Source organism: Salvelinus namaycush, chromosome 24 (assembly GCF_016432855.1).
Source record: "Salvelinus namaycush isolate Seneca chromosome 24, SaNama_1.0, whole genome shotgun sequence".
In the NCBI taxonomy this organism is placed as follows: Eukaryota; Metazoa; Chordata; class Actinopteri; order Salmoniformes; family Salmonidae; genus Salvelinus; species Salvelinus namaycush.
Window position 1 is genome coordinate 12,884,879 of NC_052330.1, and position 22,720 is coordinate 12,907,598.

At 44.9% G+C, this 22,720-nt stretch overlaps 1 protein-coding gene across 1 annotated transcript in view; it reads right to left on the bottom strand.

Annotated features, from left to right (window-relative positions):
- The window catches only part of si:ch211-140l13.3 (centromere protein J), a 35,298-nt gene extending 13,076 nt beyond the window's left edge, over positions 1 to 22,222 (bottom strand). The window contains exons 1-5 of the mRNA XM_038963129.1: positions 21,879 to 22,222; positions 21,621 to 21,740; positions 20,741 to 21,133; positions 19,684 to 19,780; positions 10,704 to 10,895 (exon numbers count right to left, since the gene is read on the bottom strand). Coding sequence (XP_038819057.1) covers positions 10,704 to 10,895; positions 19,684 to 19,780; positions 20,741 to 21,049 — 598 coding nt within the window. The 5' untranslated portion in view covers positions 21,050 to 21,133; positions 21,621 to 21,740; positions 21,879 to 22,222. The remainder of the gene's footprint in view (positions 1 to 10,703; positions 10,896 to 19,683; positions 19,781 to 20,740; positions 21,134 to 21,620; positions 21,741 to 21,878) is intronic.
- Between the last annotated feature and the right edge of the window lie 498 nt (positions 22,223 to 22,720).

A 22,720-nucleotide genomic window follows, 5' to 3' on the forward strand; every position in this document is an offset into this window, starting at 1 on the left:
ACTGATAATGTATTTGCAATATGATTGGAAAAACTTAGAATAGGTTGAAATAGGTAATGTCCTTCATTTGGCTTTGAAAAAAATACCCTGGAAAATCAGTCTGTCATCTCAGACTTATCTGAACTGGATAGTGTTGGGTTCTGATTTCTTGAAATGTACTTATTCATGCCACTGAGGGAGAAAGGGGAATGTATAACATTTACATTATGTCAGGATATGTTATCGTTAGCCATCAGGGATCCTATGGGAGGAGGACAGACACAGTCTGGTACCAGTCACCATGACAGCCGTGAGTTGGGGACTAGTGAGCACTTTGGGGTAGAGGTCAGGTCAGATGAAGTGAGGAAGAACAGATATCACTAAGGTTCTGTCTAGCAACAGAGAATTAATGGCTGTTCAGATGTGTAGGAGGAGACTCAGCAGAGGAGAAAGGGTTAAATATCAGTGCTTGTGTGAATATGTTTTTGTTAATTCAGATGTTCGATCCTTTGGGAAGAATAAACTTGGTTTAAGCTTTCATAGTGTCTGTCGAGTTCTTACTCTGGTAAATAGAACCTGATACTAAACTGCAGAATGAGTTTAAGGTTTGTGGGTTGCACACCAAAAAAATAACACGCCAAAAATAACATGCCAAACTCCAGCTCACAGCTCAAAAGTTTGGGGTCAGTTAGAAATGTCCTTGTTTTTGAAAGAAAAGCACATTTTTGTCCATTAAAATAATATGCCTCACAAGTTCTCAACTGGCAGCTTCATTAAATAGTACCCGCAAAACCCCAGTCTCAACGTCAACAGTGAAGAGGCGACTCCGGGATGCTGGCCTTCTAGGCAGAGTTGCAAAGAAAAAGACATATCTCAGACTTGCCAATAAAAATAAATTATTAACATGGGTAAACGAACACTGGACAGAGAATCTCTGCCTAGAAGGCCAGCATCCCGGAGTCGCCTCTTCACTGTTGACATTGAGACTGGTGTTTTGCGGGTACTATTTAATGAAGCTGCCAGTTGAGGACTTGTGATGAGTCTGTTTCTCAAACTAGACACTCTAATGTACTTGTCCTCTTGCTCAGTTGTGCACCGGGGCCTCCCACTCCTCTTTCTATTCTGGTTAGAGCCAGTTTGCGCTGTTCTGTGAAGGGAGTAGTACACAGCGTTGTACGAGATCTTCAGTTTCTTGGAATTTCTCGCATGGAATAGCCTTCATTTCTCAGAACAAGAATAGACTGACGAGTTTCAGAAGAAAGTTCTTTGTGTCTGAAGAAAGTTATTTGTTTCTGGCCATTTTGAGCCTGTAATCGAACCCACAAATGCTGATGCTCTAGAAACTCAACTAGTCTAAAGGCCAGTTTTATTGCTTCCTTAATCAGAACAACAGTTTTCAGCTGTGCTAACATAATTGCAAAAGGGTTTTCTAATGATCAATTAGCCTTTTAAAATTATAAACTTGGATTAGCTAACACAACGTGCCATTGGAACACAGGATTGATGATTGCTGATAATGGGCCTCTGTACGCCTATGTAGATATTCCATAAAATATCTGCCATTTCCAGCTACAATAGTCATTTACAACATTAACAATGTCTACACTGTATTTCTGATCAATTTGATGTTATTTTAATGGACAGAAAATTATGATTTTCTTTCAAAAACAAGGACATTTCTAAGTGACCTCAAACTTTGAACGGTAGTATATATTTTTATGGGGGAAATGTGGTAAAAACAACATGCACTGTTTTTTTCTGCTAGTAAATATATCCAATTCCCTAGAATACAATCAGCTTCTTGAAAATATCACAACCCTTTTGAAGCATTTTTAACATTCCCAGCTCCTCTGAGATATTCTACGACCAGCTAAAACTTGCCTGTAGCTTTACATTTCAGCTCTCTGTGTGTTTAATCAATCAAACATGTTATTTATGACAACCTCAACTACATTGGAGGTGTTGTGCACTTAATGTACTTACTCCATATAGGAATTCCCCAGGGAGTTAGAAGGATATACAGTATGTAGCATAGAAAAAATGCCACTTCTCATACACAGATACAGTTGAAGTCGGAAGTTTACATACACCTTAGCCAAATACATTTAAACTCAGTTTTTCACAATTCCTGACATTTAATCCTAGTAAAATGTCCCTGTCTTAGGTCAGTTAGGATCACCACTTTATTTTAACAATGTGAATTGTCAGAATAATAGTAGAGAGAATGTTAGGAGTGTGTATTGGAGGCGAAGTCAGGTGCATGAGAGCAGAGTGTATTGAACAGGCGCACTTTTTATTCCGGTCCAAAATGACAGCACAAAGTAACATAAAATGTGCCCAAACACGGAACATAGACAAAAAGTAATGCGCGGAACAATATCCACAATTCCAAAATACACGAAACACAAACAATCTTACACAAAGACATGATGGGGAACAGAGGAATAAATACATATGGATTGATTGGGGAATGAAAACCAGGTGTGAATGGAACAAGACAAAACAAATGGATACATGAAAAATGGAGCGGCGATGGCTAGAAAGCCGGTGATGTCGACCGCCGCCCGAACAGTACCCCCCCTGACGCGCGGCTCCAGCGGTGTGTCGACAGCGGCCTCGGGGACGACCCGGAGGGCGAGGCGCAGGATGATCCGGCCGGCGAGGGTGGAACTCACGCAGTAGTTCAGGGTCTAATACATCAGCCACCGGAACCCAGCAGCTCTCCTCCGGACCGTACCCCTCCCACTCCACGAGGTACTGAAGGCCCCCCGCCCGACGCCTAGAATCCAGGATGAGATGGACGGAGTACGCCGGGGCCCCCTCGATGTCCAGAGGGGGCGGAGGAACCTCCCGTACCTCAGACTCCTGGAGTGGACCAGCCACCACTGGCCTGAGGAGAGACACATGGAACGAGGGGTTAATATGGTAATCGGGGGGAAGCTGTAACCTGTAACATACCTCGTTCACTCTCCTCAGGACTTTGAATGGCCCCACAAACCGGCAGGGCAGGCGGAGGGGCAGGTTTCGGGTCGAGAGCCAGACCCTGTCCCCTGGTGCGAACACCGGGGCCTCACTGCGGTGACGGTCCGCGCTGGTCTTTTGGCGCAGCGCGGCCTGCTGGAGGTGACCATGGGCGGCTTCCCAGGTCTCCTCCGCTCGTCTGAACCACTCGTCCACCGCAAGAGCCTCGGTCTGACTCTGATGCCACGGTGCCAGAACCGGCTCTCAATACACACTGAAAGGGAGAAAGGTTAGTGGAGGAGTGGTGGAGTGAGTTCTGGCCATCTCTGCCCAGGGCACGAACGCAACCCACTCCCCCGGCAGAAACCTGCCCACATCCTGGTTCACTCTTTCCACCTGCCCATTACTCTCGTGGTGGAAACCCGAGGTAAGGCTGATTGAGACCCCCAAACGTTCCATGAACGCCCTCCAGACTCTCGAAGTGAACTGGGGACCCCGATCAGACACTATATCCTCAGGCACCCCGTAGTGTCGGAAGACGTGTGTAAACAGGGCCTCCGCAGTTTGTAGGGCCGTAGGGAGACCGGGCGGAGGGAGGAGACGACAGGACTTAGAGAAACGATCCACAACGACCAAGATTGTGGTGTTCCCCTGTGAGGGAGGAAGATCCGTTAGAAAATCAACCGACAGGTGTGACCAAGGCTGTTGTGGAACGGGTAAGGGATGTAGCTTACCTCTGGGCAGGTGTCTAGGAGCCTTACACTGGGCGCACACCGAGCAGGAGGAAACATAAACCCTCACATCCCGAGCCAAGGTGGGCCACCAGTACTTCCCAGACAGACAGCGCACCGTCCGACTGATCCCCAGATGACCAGAGGAGGGTGATGTGTGGGCCCAATAGATCAACTGGTCACGGACAGCAGACGGAACGTACGGAAGTCTGACGGGACACTGGAGTGGAACGGGCTCAGTACGCAACGCCCGCTCAATGTCCGCGTCCAGCTCCCACACGACCGGCTCTACCAGGCAGGAGGCCGGGAGAATGGGAGTCTGATCCATGGGCCGCTCCTCTGTGTCATACAGCCGGGACAGTGCGTCTGCCTTACATTCTGGGAACCTGGTCGGTAGGACAGGGTAAACACAAAACGGGTAAAGAACATGGCCCACCTTGCCTGACGAGGATTCAGTCTCCTAGCTGCCCGGATGTACTCCAGGTTGCAGTGGTCAGTCCAGATGAGGAAAGGGTGTTTAGCCCCCTCAAGCCAATGTCTCCACAGCCAACAGCTCCCGGTTCCCCACATCATAGTGCCGCTCCGCCGGGCTGAGCTTCTTCGAGAAGAAAGCACAGGGGCGGAGCTTCGGTGGCGTGCCTGAGCGCCGAGAGAGCACGGCTCTGATCCCAGCCTCAGCTGCCCAAAAGCCCTGTCCGCCTCAACCGACCACTTCAGACGTACAGGACCCCCCTTCAGCAGTGAGGTAATGGGAGCAGCCACCTGGCCAAAACCCCGGATAAATCTCCGGTAGCAATTGGCAAACCCTAAAAATCGCTGCACCTCCTTTACCGTTTTCACGTACGAAGCCTCCAGTGATGATCCATGGCCCGAAGCCTCCAGTGATGATCCATGGCCCGAAGCCTCCAGTGATGATCCATGGCCCGGAGCCTCCAGTGATGATCCATGGCCCGGAGCCTCCAGTGATGATCCATGGCCCGAAGCCTCCAGTGATGATCCATGGCCGGGAGCCTCCAGTGACGATCCAAGGCCCGGAGCCTCCAGTAATGATCCATGGCCCGGAGCCTCCAGTGATGATCCATGGCCCGGAGCCTCCAGTGACGATCCATGGTCCGGAGTCTCCAGCGACGGTCGGCAGTCCTGAGTCTCCAGCGACGGTCTGCAGTCCGGATTCTCCAGCGACGGTCGGCAGTCCGGAGCCTCCAGCGACGGTCGGCAGTCCGGAGTCTCCATCAACGATCTACGGTCCGGAGTCCCCGACGATGATCTACGGTCCGGAGTCCCCGGCGACGATCTACGGTCCGGAGTCCCCGGCGACGACCCACGGTCCGGAGTCCCCGGCGACGACCCACGGTCTGGTTCCACGGAAGCGGCGGGATCAGCGAGCGGAGCGGGCTCTACGTCCCGAACCGGAGCCGCCACCGATGTAACGGTAGTCCTCCTCCTCTTCAACCGAAGAGGAGGAGTAGTGATTGAACCAAGGCGCAGCTTTGTGAAATGACATGATTTAATAAAGACACGACAAAACAACTAAGACAGAAAACGAACTAGACTTGAATTAACTAACAAAATAACAAAACGAATGTGTAGACAAACCTAGACATACGAACTTACAATAAAACACGAAGAACGCACGAACAGGGAAAAATAGACTACACAAAAATGACGATGTACAAACATACCGAACAGTCCCGTATGGTGCGACAAACACTGACACAGGAGACAACCACCCACAACTAACACTGTGAAACAACCTACCTAAATATGACTCTCAATTAGAGGAAAACGCAAAACACCTGCCTCTAATTAAGAGCCATACCAGGCAACCCTTAAACCAACATAGAAACAGAAAACATAGAATGCCCACCCAAACTCACGTCCTGACCAACTAACACATACAACAAACTAACAGAAATAGGTCAGGAACGTGACATAACCCCCCCCTTAAGGTGCGAACTCCGGGCGCACCAGCACAAAGTTTAGGGGAGGGTCTGGGTGGGCATCTGACCACGGTGGTGGCTCAGGCTCAGGACGAGGTCCCCACCCCACCATAGTCAATCCCAGCTCGCTAATCCCCCTCAGAATGACCACCCCTCTATTCCACCCACCTAATATATGCAACACAAAATAAAGGGACAGCTCCGGGACAAGGTAGCTCAGGACATAGAGGTAGGTGAGAATAGAGAGGTAGATAGAGAGGTAGCTCAGGATAGAGAGGTAGCTCAGGATAGAGGGGCAACTCCGGACTGAAAGGCAGCTCCGGACAGAGAGACAGCTCTGGACTGAGGGGCAGTTCTGGATTACTGGCAGCTCCGGACTGGCTGACGGCTCTGGACGCTCATGGCTGGCTGACGGCTCTGGACGCTCATGGCTGTAGGGCAGCTCATGACTGGAAGGCAGCTCATGACTGGAGGGCAGCTCATGACTGGAGGGCAGCTCATGACTGGAGGGCAGCTCATGACTGGAGGGCAGCTCATGACTGGAGGGCAGCTCATGACTGGGAGGCAGCTCATGACTGGGAGGCAGCTCATGACTGGGAGGCAGCTCATGACTGGAAGGCAGCTCATGACTGGAGGGCAGCTCATGACTGGAGGGCAGCTCATGACTGGAGGGCAGCTCATGACTGGAGGGCAGCTCATGACTGTCTGACGGCTCTGGCAGATCCTGTCTGGTTGGCGGCTCTGGCAGATCCTGTCTGGTTGGCGGCTCTGGCAGATCCTGTCTGGTTGGCGGCTCTGGCAGATCCTGTCTGGTTGGCGGCTCTGGCAGATCCTGTCTGGTTGGCGGCTCTGGCAGATCCTGACTGACTATCGGCTCTGACGGCTCGGGACAGACGGGCGGCTCTAATGGCTCGGGACAGACGGATGGCTCAGACGGCGCTGGGGAGACGGATGGCTCAGACGGCGCTGGGGAGACGGATGGCTCAGACGGCGCTGGGGAGACGGATGGCTCAGACGGCGCTGGGGAGACGGATGGCTCAGACGGCGCTGAGGAGACGGATGGCTCAGAGGAGACGGATGGCTCAGATGGCGCTGCGGAGACGGATGGCTCAGACTGATCCTGTCTAGCGGAAGGCTTTGGCTGCTCCTGTCTGGTGGAAGGCTCTAGCGGCTCCTGTCTGGCGGAAGGCTCTGTAGGCTCATGGCAGACGGGCGGCTTTGCAGGCTCAATACAGACGAGCAGTTCATGCGGCGCTTGGCAGACGGACAGTTCAGGCGCCATTGGGCAGACGGCAGACTCTGGCCGGCTGAGACGCACTGTAGGCCTGGTGCGTGGTGCCGGAACTGGAGGCACCGGACTGGAGACACGCACTTCAAGCCTAGTGCGGGGAGCAGGGACAGGGCACACTGAATTCTCAAAGCGCACTATAGACCTAGTGCGTGGTACCGGCACTGGTGGTACCAGGCTAAGGGCACGCACCTCAGGACGATTTCGGGGAGAAGGAACAGTGTGTACAGGGCTCTGGAGACGCACAGGTGGCTTAGTGCGTGGTGCCGGAACTGGAGGCACCGGACTGGAGACACGCACCATAGGGAGAGTGCGTGGAGGAGGAACAGGTGGTACTGGGCTGGGGCGGGGAGGTAGCGCCGGAAATACCGGACCGTGCAGGCGTACTGGCTCCCTTGAGCACCGAGCCTGCCCAACCTTACCTGGTTGAATGCTCCCCGTCGCCCGCCCAGTGCGGGGAGGTGGAATAACCCGCACCGGGCTATGTAGGCGAACCGGGGACACCATGCGTAAGGCTGGTGCCATGTAAGCCGGCCCAAGGAGACGTACTGGTGGCCAGATATGTAGAGCCGGCTTCATGGCGCTTGGCTCAATGCTCCATCTAGCCCTACCAGTGCGGGGAGGTGGAATAACCCGCACTGGGCTATGCACACGTACAGGAGACACCGTGCGCTCTACTGCGTAACACGGTGTCTGCCCGTACTCCCGCTCTCCACGGTTAGCCTGGGAAGTGGGCGCAGGTCTCCTACCTGCCCTTGGCCCACTACCTCTTAGCCCCCCCCCAAGAAATTTTTGGGTAGTACTCACGGGCTTTTCGGGCTTCCGTGCTAGACGCGTCCCCTCATATCTGCAGTTTTGGGCTTGATTCTCCGGTCTCCAGCCTTGCTTCCTAGCTGCCTCCTCATATCGCCGCCTCTCTGCTTTCGCTGCCTCCAGCTCAGCTTTGGGGCGGCGATATTCTCCTGGCTGCGCCCAGGGTCCTTTGCCTTCTAGGTCTTCCTCCCATGTCCATTTCTCCAAATAATTAAGCCTCTCCTGTTGCGTGTTCCACTGCTCGAACTTATGCTGCTTGGTTCTGGATTGGTGGGTGGTTCTGTAACGGTAGTCCTCCTCCTCTTCAACCGAAGAGGAGGAGTAGTGATTGAACCAAGGCGCAGCTTTGTGAAATGACATGATTTAATAAAGACACGACAAAACAACTAAGACAGAAAACGAACTAGACTTGAATTAACTAACAAAATAACAAAACGAATGTGTAGACAAACCTAGACATACGAACTTACAATAAAACACGAAGAACGCACGAACAGGGAAAAATAGACTACACAAAAATGACGATGTACAAACATACCGAACAGTCCCGTATGGTGCGACAAACACTGACACAGGAGACAACCACCCACAACTAACACTGTGAAACAACCTACCTAAATATGACTCTCAATTAGAGGAAAACGCAAAACACCTGCCTCTAATTAAGAGCCATACCAGGCAACCCTTAAACCAACATAGAAACAGAAAACATAGAATGCCCACCCAAACTCACGTCCTGACCAACTAACACATACAACAAACTAACAGAAATAGGTCAGGAACGTGACAACCGAGGCTAGTTGCACACCCAGACCCTCCCCCATGGAGTCAAGTTTTGCGGCTGGAGTCCGTCACGTCCTGACCTTAGAGAGCCTTTTAATTTCTCTATTTGGTTAGGTCGGGGTGTGATTTGGATGGGCATTCTAGTTTTTCTATTTCTTTGTTGGCCGGGTATGGTTCCCAATCAGTAACGATTTTCCTCCTCTTCAGACGAGGAGTATGAAGGATCGGACCAATACGCAGCGTGGTAAGTGTCCATGATATTTTAATAAACTGAACACGACAAAATACAAAAATAACAAAGTGAATGATAACGAAAACCGAAACAGTCCTGAAATGTGAAACAAACACTAACACAATCACCCACAACACACAATGGAAAACAGGCTACCTAAATATGGCTCCCAATCAGAGACAACGATAAACAGCTGCCTCTGATTGGGAACCACACCAGGCCAAACACATAGAAAACAAACAACCTAGAAAAAATAACATAGACTGCCCACCCTAACTCACGCCCTGACCAAACTAAAATAGAGACACAAAAAAAGAACTAAGGTCAGGACGTGACACAATCAGAGGCAGCGGTCTATCGTTGTCTCTGATTGGGGATCATACTTAGGCAGCCTTTTTTCCATCTTTAGTTTGTGGGATCTTGTCTATGTATAGTTGCTTTCTGCACTGCATGTAGGTTTACGTTTGTTTTTGTATTTTGGTGTTTTTTTCGGTGTAATTTAAATAAAAGTAAAATGTACGCCTACCACGCTGCACCTTGGTCCAATCCATCTCTAAATGAACGTGACAGGAGGACTGTTCCTTCTTCTGACAGTCTGACTGTAAAGAGGACCGCTTTTGACAATGCGTACTGTGGATGACGATCAGCCGAGTAAGAACTGCACAGCAGAGAATCTACCACTGTGTTATTTTCTACCCCTCTGTGATGATTGTGGAATTCTTCCTGGCTCTACTGCTCAACCTCAGTGCTTTATCTTTTATATTCAAAATGAAGTTCTGGAAATCTAACAGCAACAACATGAAGGGGAGTGGCGGAGTACAGAGGGTGGAACTTGCAAAGCCATGTTGTTCATGCTGTTTCTGAATTGAGGTGCCAGTATTGCCTTCCTGACTGGGATTTCAGTTGATCCTTACTTTAATGTAGTTCATCCTGGAAAAAATAACTTCCTTAAGTTCTTCAAAAAGTCTCCTCATATCTCTGTCATCATCTAGCTACTGCTGCTCCCCCTGAATATCCCAACCATGCTGAAGACCTTTGAGTGCTGTAACAGTTATGGGCGTAAAATGACACTGGTCGAGGACGTCACTGACACTTTGAGAGAGGTTGTGTTTTTCGCCCAGATTCTCATCCCTTTCTTTGTGTTGGTCTACTGCACGGCACACAATGTCAACACACTCAAAAAGAAGCAGGGGATAGGACCAAGCTGTGTCGAGCAGTGTTTCTGGTCACCTCAGTTGTCTTGGTCTTCTCTTTCTATTTCCTGCCTTGTACCATAGCTACAATGGTTCTGTTGATTGTGAGAGTTGAGAATTTACCCAGAGCAGAAGATATAGCCGTCTTTGACGGTCTCATGGTTTTGTCCTACATGGTTTGTCTAGTGGACCCAAATGTGTACTGCTTAAGCAGCACTAAGTTCAAAAGCCTCGACCTGACAACTTATTGTCCCTGTCTAAAAATAGATGAAAGCACAAACTCAGCAGGAAACAACTCAAATCCAAAACGCAGCAACAATGTAACGCAGCATAGTAGGTAAAATACTTACTAAATACAAAAAAATAGGAAATTAATTACTGTTATATGACTGCATTAAGACTGTTTGTTCTCATGTTAGTTTGCTAAATCAGACTATGATTCACTACTTGTTTATGTTATCGTCATATATCGTCATCTGGTTTCTTTAACCAGTGATGTCGTCATGTTAAACCACTCATAATGACTCTGTTGTTGCTAATTGTCTGGGTCAAATAAATATTCCTTAAGTTATGTTTATTTATTTGTTACTACAGTACTACTACTACTCTTGATGAGGCCAATGTATATACTTTTTTTATAGTTTGAGAGTTTTATTTCTTCCCCCCTTTACAACTTAATTATTAGAAGTTGATCAAAATATTTTCCGAGCTTCTGTTATCATACGATATACTGCAGTAATTACAACAAAAACAGACCACGACGTGGTCATCCATACTTCTTACCATGGAGGGAATGTGTCAGAACAGGACACGTTTTGGGCAGCCATCCATCTCCTGAGGGAGGTGAAGCATAAACGTTTGATCTCTGATTGGACCTCTGTGGGTTGGCAGAGAGACCAGAGGTATCCACTCCAGCAGCCAGAGCAGGCATCAGGCCCAGCCACTGGGCAGAGAGAGAGGGGGATAACAGCAGTCCTGCCGATGAGAAACAGAGAGGAACTTTAGGTGGAGGATTTAAAAGGTAAAATTCCTAAGAGACCGAGGAAAATACTAGGTCTTGTTGTTACAAGGAAGCATCCCCCAAGAGCTCCTCTAGTCAACACAGCAATTTTTCTTTATATAAAAAATAACTTAAAAACATAAATTGTCAAGGCCTTTGACTAAATATAACTGGAAAACATTGCATGTTACAAAACAATACTTCAATAATGTAAATAAAGATCATTTAATAAACAATTCTGAATTTTAAAAAATGATTGCTTGTATTGCCTTTGACTGTGGAATGAAATAGATAACTCATCTCACAACATTTTATTTTTAGTAACTTGGCCCGGTGCCTTTAACTCTGTAAGTAAATGCACTTAAATGAAATCTTTAGGTTACGTTCCTTGACAGTTTAAGGCAGGGCATTGACATCTGCTATTTTTATGAAATATCTACATTGGTCATTTCATCGGATAATCACGTTTCCTTAGAAACTATGTGTGAAGGAGAGCCTTCACTATGGACTAAATGACTATTTTTAAATATATGGATTCAAAGTATTTATTGCCATTTTAAACTATAAATTATTGTGATGCAGTGATTTTTTTCTGTATCGATTTATTTAATCCATAACCTGCGCTTTCTATCATCTCCAAACATGTCCTGTAGTAGTGCATTGCTCATTGTATTGCCTAATTGGTGGGAGGGGCTTATCAGCACAGCAGCCTTCAACGTGTAATCAGGGCCTTTCTTAACAAGGTGTGTTTCCTGACTGTGTGGAAGAGACATTTGTTATAGCCACCAGCCATGTGTGTTTCATTTGTTAGTCTGCAGTTAAAAAAAATAAATGAAGTACTTTTTAACTTTATTTCTCAGTTCCTCTTTTATGCCTTTAGATGACAAGGTATCGGCCAGCCTGTCACACTGTCTATAGTCTTTATGAGGCGTGCCGTGTCATCATTGTTTTTAGATCAAGCCAAGATAAAGATTCATGCACACTTCTGTTCGTATAGATAAACCCTCAAGCTACATCACCTGTTTTTCTGTTCCTGTGGATATGAGTTTTGCACGTAGATTCCTTACATTTTTATTCATGCTCTTGTAGCTGACACAGAAAGAGAAACATTATTTATCTTTATTCAAAAGGGGAATGATCTTGCAGAGTTCTGTAATTCTGGCTGAAGAACAATGGATGCGTCCATCTTCAGAACACATCCTCAAACACTGAGGTCGATCACTGCAACGTGGGGAATCAGATGATATACAGTCTTCTCTAAAGTGATGATTGTGGAATTCACTCTGGCCTTGCCTCTCAACCTGTCAGTGCGCTACATCTTCCTCTTCCTCTTCAAATTCTGGAAAACCAACAGCATCTTCCACTTCAATATTGTGGTGGCAGATCTTCTGCTGGTGATACGCTTGCCAGCCAAAGCCTATCACTTCCAGCATGGACTAAGCCGAAGTGAGAACAAGCTGGTCTGTAAGGCCATGCTCTTCATGTTGATTTTGAACCGGGGGGCCAGTATCGCCTTCTTGACTGTGATCTCCATCGATCGTTACTTCAATGTGGTTCATCCTTGGAAAAATATCTTTGCCAAGACTTTAAAAAGGTCTCCTCATATCTCTGTCATCGTCTGGCTACTGCTGCTCCCCCTGACTATCCCAACCATGCTGAAGACCTTTGAGTGCTGTAACAGTTATGTGTGTAAAAATGACACTCTGGTTGAGGACGTCACTGACACTTTGAGAGAGGTTGTTTATCACCCAGATTCTCATCCATTTCTTTGTGTTGGTCTACTGCACGGTCCACAATGTCAACACACTCAAAAAGAAGACGGTAGGGAATAAGGCCAAGCTGCATCGAGTAGTGTTTCTGGTCACCTCAGTTGTGCTGGTCTTCTCTGTGTGTTTCCTGCCTTGTACCATAGCTAGGATAGATCTGTTGATTGTCAGAATCAAGGATCAACACAATGCTGAGACCATAGCGGTTCAGATCTATGACGGTCTCATGGTTTTATCCTACATTGACTGTTTGCTGGACCCACTGGTGTACTGTTTCTGCTACTCAGGGTATACAGATGTGTACATGTCAAATAGCTGTCCCTTTCTATTGAGCAATAGAAGATCCAATGGTTCCACAGTCACAGATGAACAAAAGGTGACCTCTCCCCCACTGCAGGACAAACTGTGATTTTATTCCAGATCTACAGTACTGTATAGTCAGTTACAAATGATCCCAAAAAATCTGTACAGACAGGTATGCTTAACGTTAATTTTGAACAGTTTTGCTTAAATCAAATCAATCAAATCAAATTGTATTGGTCACATACACATGGTTAGCAGATGTTATTGCTTGTGCTTCAAGTTCCGATAGTGCAGCAATATCTAACAAGTAATCTAACAATTCCACAACAGCTACCTAATACACACAAATCTAAGTAAAGGAATGGATTAAGAATACATAAATATATAGATGAGCAATGACAGAGCGGCATAGGCAAGGTGGTATAAAATACAGTATATACATATGAGATGAGTGATGCAAGATATGTAAACATTATTAAAGTGGCATTATTAAAGTGACTAGTGATCAATTTATTAAAGTGGCCAATGATTTCAAGTCTGTATGTAGGCAGCAGCCTCTCTGTGTTAATGATGGCTGTTTAACAGTCTGATGTCCTTGAGATAGAAGCTGTTTTTCAGTCTCTAGGTCCTAGCTTTGATGCACATGTTCTGAACTCGCCTTCTGGATGGTAGCGGGGTGAACAGGCAGTGGCTCGGGCGGTTGTTGTCCTTGATGATCTTTTTGTCCTTCCTGTGACATCGGGTGCTGTAGGTGTCCTGGAGGGCAGGTACTTTACCCCCGGTGATGTGTTGTGCAGACCGCACCACCCTCTGGAGAGCCTTTGTGGGCGGTGCAGTTGCCGTACAAGGCGGTGATACAGCCAGACAGGATGCTCTAAATTGTGCATCTGTAAAAGTTTGTGAGGGTTTTAGGTGACAATTTCTTCAGCCTCCTGAGGTTGAAGAGGTGCTGTTGCGCCTTCTTCACCACACTGTCTCTGTGGGTGGACCATTTCAGTTTGTCTGTGATGTGTATGCCGAGGAATTTAAAACATTCCACCTTCTCCACTGCTGCCCTGTCAATGTGGATAGGGGGGTGCTACCTCTGCTGTTTCCTGAAGTCCACGATCATCTCCTTTGTTTTGTTGACGTTGAGTGAGAGGTTGTTTTCCTGACACCCTCACCTCCTCCCTGTAGGCTGTCTCGTCGTTGTTGGTAATCAAGCCCACTACTGTTGTGTTGTCTGCAAACTTGATGGTTGAGTTGGAGGAGTGCATGGCCACACAGTCATGGGTGAACAGGGAGTACAGGAGGGGGCTGAGCACACACCCTTGTGGCGCCCCAGTGTTAAGGATCAGCGAAGTGGAGGTGTGTTTCCTACCTTCACCACCTGGGGGTGGCCCATCAGGAAGTCCAGGACCCAATTGCACAGGGCAGGCTTGAGACCCAGGGCCTCAAGCTTAATGATGAGCTTGGAGGGTACTATGGTGTTGAATGCTGAGCTATAGTCAATTAACAGCATTCTTACATAGGTATTCCTCTTGTCCAGATGGGATAGGGCAGTGTGCAGTGTGATGGCGATTGCATCGTCTGTGGACCTATTGGGGCGGTAAGCAAATTGAAGTGGGTCTAGGGTGACAGGTAAGGTGGAGGTGATATGATCCTTGACTAGTCTCTCAAAGCACTTAACGATGACAGAAGTGAGTGCTACGGGGTGATAGTCATTTAGTTCAGTTACCTTTGCTTTCTTGGGTACAGGAACAATGGTGGCCATTTTGAGGCATGTGGGGACAGCAGACTGGGATAGGGAGAGATTGAAAATGTCTGTAAACTCACCAGCCAGCTGGTCTGCGCATGCTCTGAGGACGCTGTTAGGGATGCCATCTGGGCCGGCAGCCTTGCGAGGGTCAACACATTTAAATGTCTTACTCACGTCGGCCACGGAGAAGGAGAGCCCACAGTCCTTGGTAGCGGGCTACGTCGGTGGCACTGTATTATCCTCAAAGCGGGCAAAGGTGTTTAGTTTGTCTTACACTTCCTTATAAACTCACTCACAGAATCAGCATATACGTCAATATTACTCTCTGAGGCTAACAGGAACATGTCCCAGACCGCGTGATCAAAACAATCTTGAAGCGTGGATTCCGATTGGTCAGACCAGCGTTGAATAGCCCTTAGCATGGGTATATCCTGTTTGAGTTTCTGCCTATAGGAAGGGAGGAGCAAAATGGAGCCGTGGTCAGATTTGCCAAAAGGAGGGCAAGGGAGGGCTTTGTATGCCTCGCGGAAGTTAGAGCAGCAGGGATCCAGTGTTTTACCTGCGTGAGTGCGACATTCAATATGCTGATAGAATTTAGGTAGTCTTGTTCTCTAATATGCCTTGTTAAAATCCCCAGCTACAATAAATGCAGCCTCAGGATATATTGTTTCCTGTTTGAATAAAGTCCAGTGAAGTTCCTTGAGGGCCGTCGGGGTATCGGCTTGAGGGGGATATACATGGCTGTGACAATAACCGGGGAGAATTTCTTTGGGATATAATCCGGTAGGCATTTGATTGTGAGGAATTCTAGGTCATGTGAACAAAAGGACTTGAGTTCCTGTATGTTGTTACGATTACACCATGAGATATACACCCCCACCCTTCTTCTTCCTGTCCGAGTGACGCACAAAGAATCCAGGTGGCTGTACTGACTCTGACAGTATATCCCGAGAGAGCCATGTTTCCGTGAAACAGAGTATGTTACAATCCTTGATGTCTCTCTGGAAAGCAACCCTTGCCCTAATTTCATCCACCTTTTTATCTAGAGACTGGACATTAGCATGTAATATACTCGGAAGCGGTGGTTGGTGTGCGCGCCTCCAAAGTCTGACCAGAGGACCGCTCCATCTGCCTCTTCTCCGGCAGCGTTGTTTTGGGTCAGCCTCTGGAATCAGTTCAAATGCCCTGGGTGGTTCGAACAAAGGATCCGCTTGGGATAGTCGTATTCCTGGTCGGTCGGACTTGGGCTGGTGATGTCTCGGGACATAGACCTTTTTAGAAGGTCTATGTCCCTTGAGTTGGACAATGTGATAGCAGTGGACTAATGGTAGCTTTCTGTGTAATATGTAACAGTATGTTTTTGGATTGTAACTTTGGTGATAGAGTCACCAAATTGCACACACAGCTAGGACAGGGTTTTATAAATATGTGTAGAAACAAAGCCTTAACCCCACAGAAGTTTTATTCCCAATACGGCTGCCAAACAAGTCAATGGGATCTTATTGGACAATTTCACATGACCATATCTGTATGAAATATAATTGTAGTATGCCCCAAAATGTTCATAGTGATGTAGAATACATAACCACATGAGCCAGGAGTGCCAAATATATAAAGATAAATTATTCACAGAAATGCGGTAAAAATGTGCCCAAAAAGCTGTCTGAATTGCTGATTTCTGAAGATGTTATGATCAATCATCTTCAAACATGCAAAATGGATATGTAAATGTAAATAGTCATGGAAATGAGCTGCTTAAAAGTATATACAATGTTATCCTAGTAGCTGTTTTCATTATGAGAACTTTAAACCGGCCTCGTACATTCCATTACAATGTAACAAAATCCAATGTTGGGCTTGTTGAGGCCAATTATTACTTTTAGTATTCTAGTAGCAGACCAATCTGCTATGACCCCATAGTAAGAATACATCTTCATTTAGAGTAACTACGTTTAATGCTTTGCTGCTCTAATCATCTAGTGAAAACATATTGGCATTCCTATGGAATTTTACATTGTAATATATGCGGCAAGTTTCTAGTCTTCTGATTTATGAAAACAGGTAATAGGATAACATAGTATAATTCTTGTCATCTCAAATCCATGTAAAAATCTGTGATTCAGACAGCTTTTAGGGCACATTTAACAAATGAATAATTTAACAAATGTATATATCTGGCACATCTGGCTCATCTGCTTGTGTATTATACATCACTATGAACATTTCAAGACATTTTTAGGCACACTAAAATTATATTTCATACAGGTATGGTCATGTGAAATTGTCCAATAAGATCCCATTGACTTGTTTGGTGGCCATATTGGAAAAAGGCTTCTGTGGGGTTAATGCGTGAATTCTGTGATGGCCCTGTATCAAGAAAGTTTTATAAAACCCTGTTCTAGCTGTGTGTGCAATTTCGTGCTTCTATCACCAAAGTTACAATCCAAAAACATAGTTGCCCCATTACATGGACTTCTATGGCTAAGCTTCCAAAATTCTAATGTCAATGGCACAATATGGACGATTTTGGAAATACTAGTTGTAGCTGGTGCTTTCAGAGTTGGTTATATAATATATAATTTGAAAGGTAATTTCATGACCATTCAGAACCACTTGTCAAACAGTTTGGCAAGTTTAAAATGTATCAGGGTTTACATTTTGAAGCAATTTATACAGGTAATTCTATGTAACCTGGGGGTCAAAGGTCAAAGTTCTGCTGACCCGAACATTCCTGTCACGTTCCTGACCTTATTTCCTTTGTTTAGTCTTGTTTAGATGGTCAGGACGTGAGCTGGGTGGGCATTCTATGTTATGTGTTTCTATGTTGGGTTCATTGTTATCTAGCCTGATGTCTGTGCCTGAGCTTCTCAATCAGGGGCAGGTGTTTTACGTTTCCTCTGATTGAGAACCATATTAAGGTAGGCTGTTCTCACTGTTTGTTTGTGGGTGATTGTTGCCGTGTCTGTGTTTTGTTCGCCACACGGTACTGTTTTCGTTCGTTTGTTCACGTCGTTTATTGTTTTGTATTTTGTCTAGTGTTTTTTCATCTTCGTTGCTAATATTAAAATATGTATTCAAACCACGCTGCGCTTTGGTCCGATCCTTGCTCCTCCTCAGACGAGGAGGATTACGACGAGCGTTACAATTCCGAAAACGTGTCTGATGGATAGCTGTGAATCTAAGCTTTCTGATGCTATATGATTGAAGGGTATAAGAGAGCAATAACATGCTGTATACTGACATTGTTTGTCATTGGGTAAAATCCCTATGGGAAACATGAATGGAATGGAGGGATGAAAGGAAGAGTGCTAACACACAGAAAGCTACCATTGGTCCACTGCTTTCACACATTTTACAACTCTAGGGACATGGACCTTCCAAATAATCCCTAAGACATCATCGGCGAAGTGAGTCCGACGGCCCAAATATGGGGGTCTCATGAACTAATATGACCACAAAAGCAATAAATGTTCACACAGTATTCAAATGATAGGGGAGAGTGGGGTAAGTTGAGACAATTTTTACATTCAGCATCACTCCGTCAAGGGAAATATAGTATTCTTTATAACAAAGACATCTATATATATTTCAGGATGTTGTGTATCCCTGGAAATAATCAGAATTCATGTAAACATTACAGTTTTGAAAACATAGCTTGTCCAAAAAAAGTGGTCTCTTGGCACAACTTACCCGTTATGGGTTAAGTTGAGCCACGGGATAGGTTAAGTTAAGCCACCTACAAACTTCTGTACTGAATGAAATATTACCACTACCTTTCTAAAACCATGTCTATCTTTACTTCCCCAAACACAATTTTAACACAATCACTTTTTGTCTTTTAATTATTTTATGCATCTTTTAACACAGGCTTAACAACTAACAAACACTTTGTACATTTATTGACACTTTTAACATAGGCCAGGCCCTGTTGTTACCTCATATCCCAGTGATAATGCCTTGCATTACGCCTGGGAAGAAAACACACTCAACTTACCCCAAGACAAACATTTGACAATGTTAGCCCACACAGCTACAAGGATGCACTTCATGCTAGGTTTAGGACCTCATAAATAAATAAAGGTATAAAAAAAATGTATTGAAGCATATAGAGTGGGGAGTGGAAAATTGAAAACTAGCTGTTATTGGTAGAGTTTTGTTACCAGGCAGGCCAAAACTCCATCACACCAACACAGGCTGAAATGATTTTCAAACAGCTCTTACACTAAAAGGACATTATATCATAATTTGCACAATTTCACAGTACTATCCCAACCTCATAGTGTGGAAATATATATAAAACACAGGAAAATCCTGTTTTTGACTGCACTAGGCCGATAAGTCATTTCCCACTGGCTTTTTCAGGGTGAAAACAAAGGTAAAGTGAAAACGCAGCTAAATGTCATGGTACATTGCACTTTAACCTCATTGGGTCTTTTGTGTAAAGAGCTTTTTGAAGAAAGTAAATGTAAGTGGACATGAATGCATAGCAACTTTATGTGCTTTACATGTCTCTGATTTATCACTGGAGATTATGCGACGGTCCTTATACACACCTGTGGCTGTTCATTAGTTCAGAAAAACCTGCTTAGCCTGAAAAGATTAGTGCTGCTACAAGATGAAATGACATGTAATTTCTTAAATTACCCAACAGAGCATTGTGTTATTGCCTCTGTGTATTGAACAAATCTTAAGCAACCACTGCCTTGGAGCTGACATGATCTTCTTAGTAACCTCAAAAACAAATGATAATCTCTAAACTATCAACACTTCGGAAAGTCTCTTTGGACTAAATCTATTTTCAAGATCATCAAATACAGTTAAATGTACTAAATTAACTTTGCACTTTCTAACAAAATACTACTTTGTAAACATATTTCATGCCTCTCCACTGAATTAATTTGTATTTGCTATTTGATGGTGGTTGTTTTACGTTGAGCTCAGTCAGTCAGTACCCACCTGGCCCCATGAGGGACAGGAGTCTGCTCTGCTCCTGTACAACTCTGTGTAGCTGCTCCACCTGCTGTTGAACTAGCTGCTCCTGTTGCCCTGGGCCCTTCACCGATGCAGACATAGACAACACTCAACACACAGCAGGGTCTGTTGACAGCTTCAGCATCATTATGTAATACCACAACATAAATTAACGTTTATTCGTCACATGAACAGGATACAGCACGAGGTGCCTTATTGCTATTAAAAACTCATTACCGACATAATTAGAGCAGTAAAAAAAATTTTTTTTCTCATACCCGTGGTATACGTCTGATATACCACGGCTGTCAGCCAATCAGCATTCAGGGGTCGAACCACCCAGTTTATAAATAGTAATACAACTGGTTGTGGTAGAATATGTACACATAGGATATACAGTATAAATGATCAGGGTGTCAGGTAGCCTAGCGTTTAAGAGGGTTGGACCAGTAACTGAAAAGTTGCTGGTTCGACTCCCTGACCCGAAGAGTTGAAAACTCTGTCGATGTGCACTTGAGCAAGGCACTTAACCTTAATTGCTCCTGTAAGTCGCTCTGTATAAGAGCGTCTGCTAAATGACTAAAATGTAAATTAATGTGCTGTCAAGTATGACTGTTATTTATAAGTAGGTTAATAAAGTAAATAGTGATCTTGGTTGAGCAGTTGAATTGTACAGCAGCATTGACAGTGTATGTGTGTGATTATTTGTATGATTAGTGCTATATTAAACTGATAGCCAACAGCGCAGGGAAGCAGTTCACATGAGAGTGCCAGTGTGAATGAAGGTTACTGTGCTACATGCACACATTGATCAATAATGCTGCTTCAAGTAGAGTGCAGCAAGTAAAATGAGTTTAAGTGGGTAATATACCCTCAATTCAAGTAGTTTTGAACACAACTGTAAATTGGTATGTTACTGCCACCTACTGGTAAGCAAGAGTGCATGCATCAAATCAGTGAGTAAAAGCAATTCAGACCGAAACTTGAAACAAATATGTCTACAATAGTAGGCTACACTGTATGGTTTAAATACACTACTGACCTGCTGGAGAGCTCTCTGTAGCATTAGTTGTCGTGTAGTTTGTAGTGATGAGTTACTGTCTGAGGCAGCCTCCTGTGGGTTTTCTCTATGAACAGCATCATGGCTCAGTGAATGGGATGGAGACAGGGGACTAGAGCCCAGCTCAGCTGCATGAGGATTTAGGTGGGTCCTTTGGTTATCCATGTCATGTGTTCCAGTGTTATGTGGCTCCTGTCGTGGTACCTGGCCCAGGTCTGCCTCTGGCTCAAACGATCCACCTGCTGACCATGTTCTCAGGCTATTGTTGTCCATGGGGATTTCAGCTGACATTATTACATTCAGAGATGCTTCATGAAATACTCTTGATTATCACCTTCTGTTAACAATGGCATGTTTTTGAGTAATGTCTGGTCTCTGCAAGTTGGAAAGAGAAATGTAGGGAAGGTCGTAACAGGGTAATGTGGGATAACTTGCTCTACATTTCTTAAGTCATTCTAACAAAAAGATTCTGATTTAAGTTGAGGTAATATGTTTTCATTTAGAAAACGTGATATAAATCGAATTAAGTTACAGCTACAAACTTTTTAAACACGGAGTGAACAAAATATTAGGAACACCTGCTCTTTCCATGACCCAGACTGACCAGGTGAATCTATGTGGGATATTTACCCCACATTACCCGAAATGTTTTACTTGAATAGCTCACATGTGAGGTTTTGCACAATATCCTACATTAACGTTATATGTGCATTATAGATAGACCTTTATCAACAACAAAAAAGCAAATTACGTTTCTAACTTTTATAAACGTGTTGAGTTGTCTTTGAAGAGATTATTGGTAGAAAAGTATACATTCCATGAAACAGCAATTCATTTTTATTATAGTTAGATAAAAACGTACCTTTTTCTTTAAATCAAATAAAAATACATAGTTCCCTTCGCTTTGGCGTGTCTCTCCCAAGAGTAAGCTACACTCATGTTTTATCCGTCGCCAGTGGTTACTGTTACTGTAAACATCAACCTCCAAGGAGAGAAAATATGAGTTGTTTTGTTTAGCCTACCATTAAATTAACAAATTACTCATTCGTTTAAAAGGTCGTATACAATAGTAATGTATACTGAGAAATGTAGGCTAATGGCTATGGAGGGCTAGGCATACATTGTCTCTAGAAGCATATAGTCAAGAACTTTACTGCAAAGGAGTAGCGGTTGAATGAATCCTGTAGTATGGCGCCAAACAATGGCACTTTCGGCGGTAAAAGTTTCAGAAGTTTTTTCTGATATGAATTCTTCTAAGATGGCCAAATAAGGTAGGCTATCTGACATTGGCTATTAGCCAACAACGATAGTTTTTTCTAACATGCAGATGCAGTCAAAAATATTGATGTATCTATCTGTCATGCAGCCATGTAATGTCGTTCCCACTTCCCGCCGAGGTGACGTGTATCCCAAAATGAACCCTAATCGAGGAAGAACAGGTTTGCCTGAGAGGGAGAATAGGCCTAATGTGAATACAATTCCTACAACTAATAGTATGGTATCATTATATACCTATAATTACCCCTCTCAGCTCACCTTCCCTGTCTCTCATATCTGAGGCAAAATGAATGAATGAGAGGGAGCCGTTACAGTAATTTTTGCAAAAAGAATAGCAAGGACCTGAAATGAGGCGATTCAGGGAATTACTCAATTACAAAAAGTAGGTTGTTTGGTAAAGTTCTGTTTGCAAAAGAGGACATTGGTCTCTATTAGCTGATAATTAACCACCAATATCGATTTTACACAGAACTAGTATACACAGATAATTTGTTATCAAAATGAAATGCTCTGAAACAAAACACCTGAAACATTTGAATATTCTTTAATTTATTGCATAAACCTATTGATTGTTGCACTAAAACATGTCACTAAACACTTCTACCTCTGCCTTTGATTTCTAATAGGGGTTTTGAGATGTGGCTGTACATACAGAGTGACACAACATCATTGATTAGAATACAA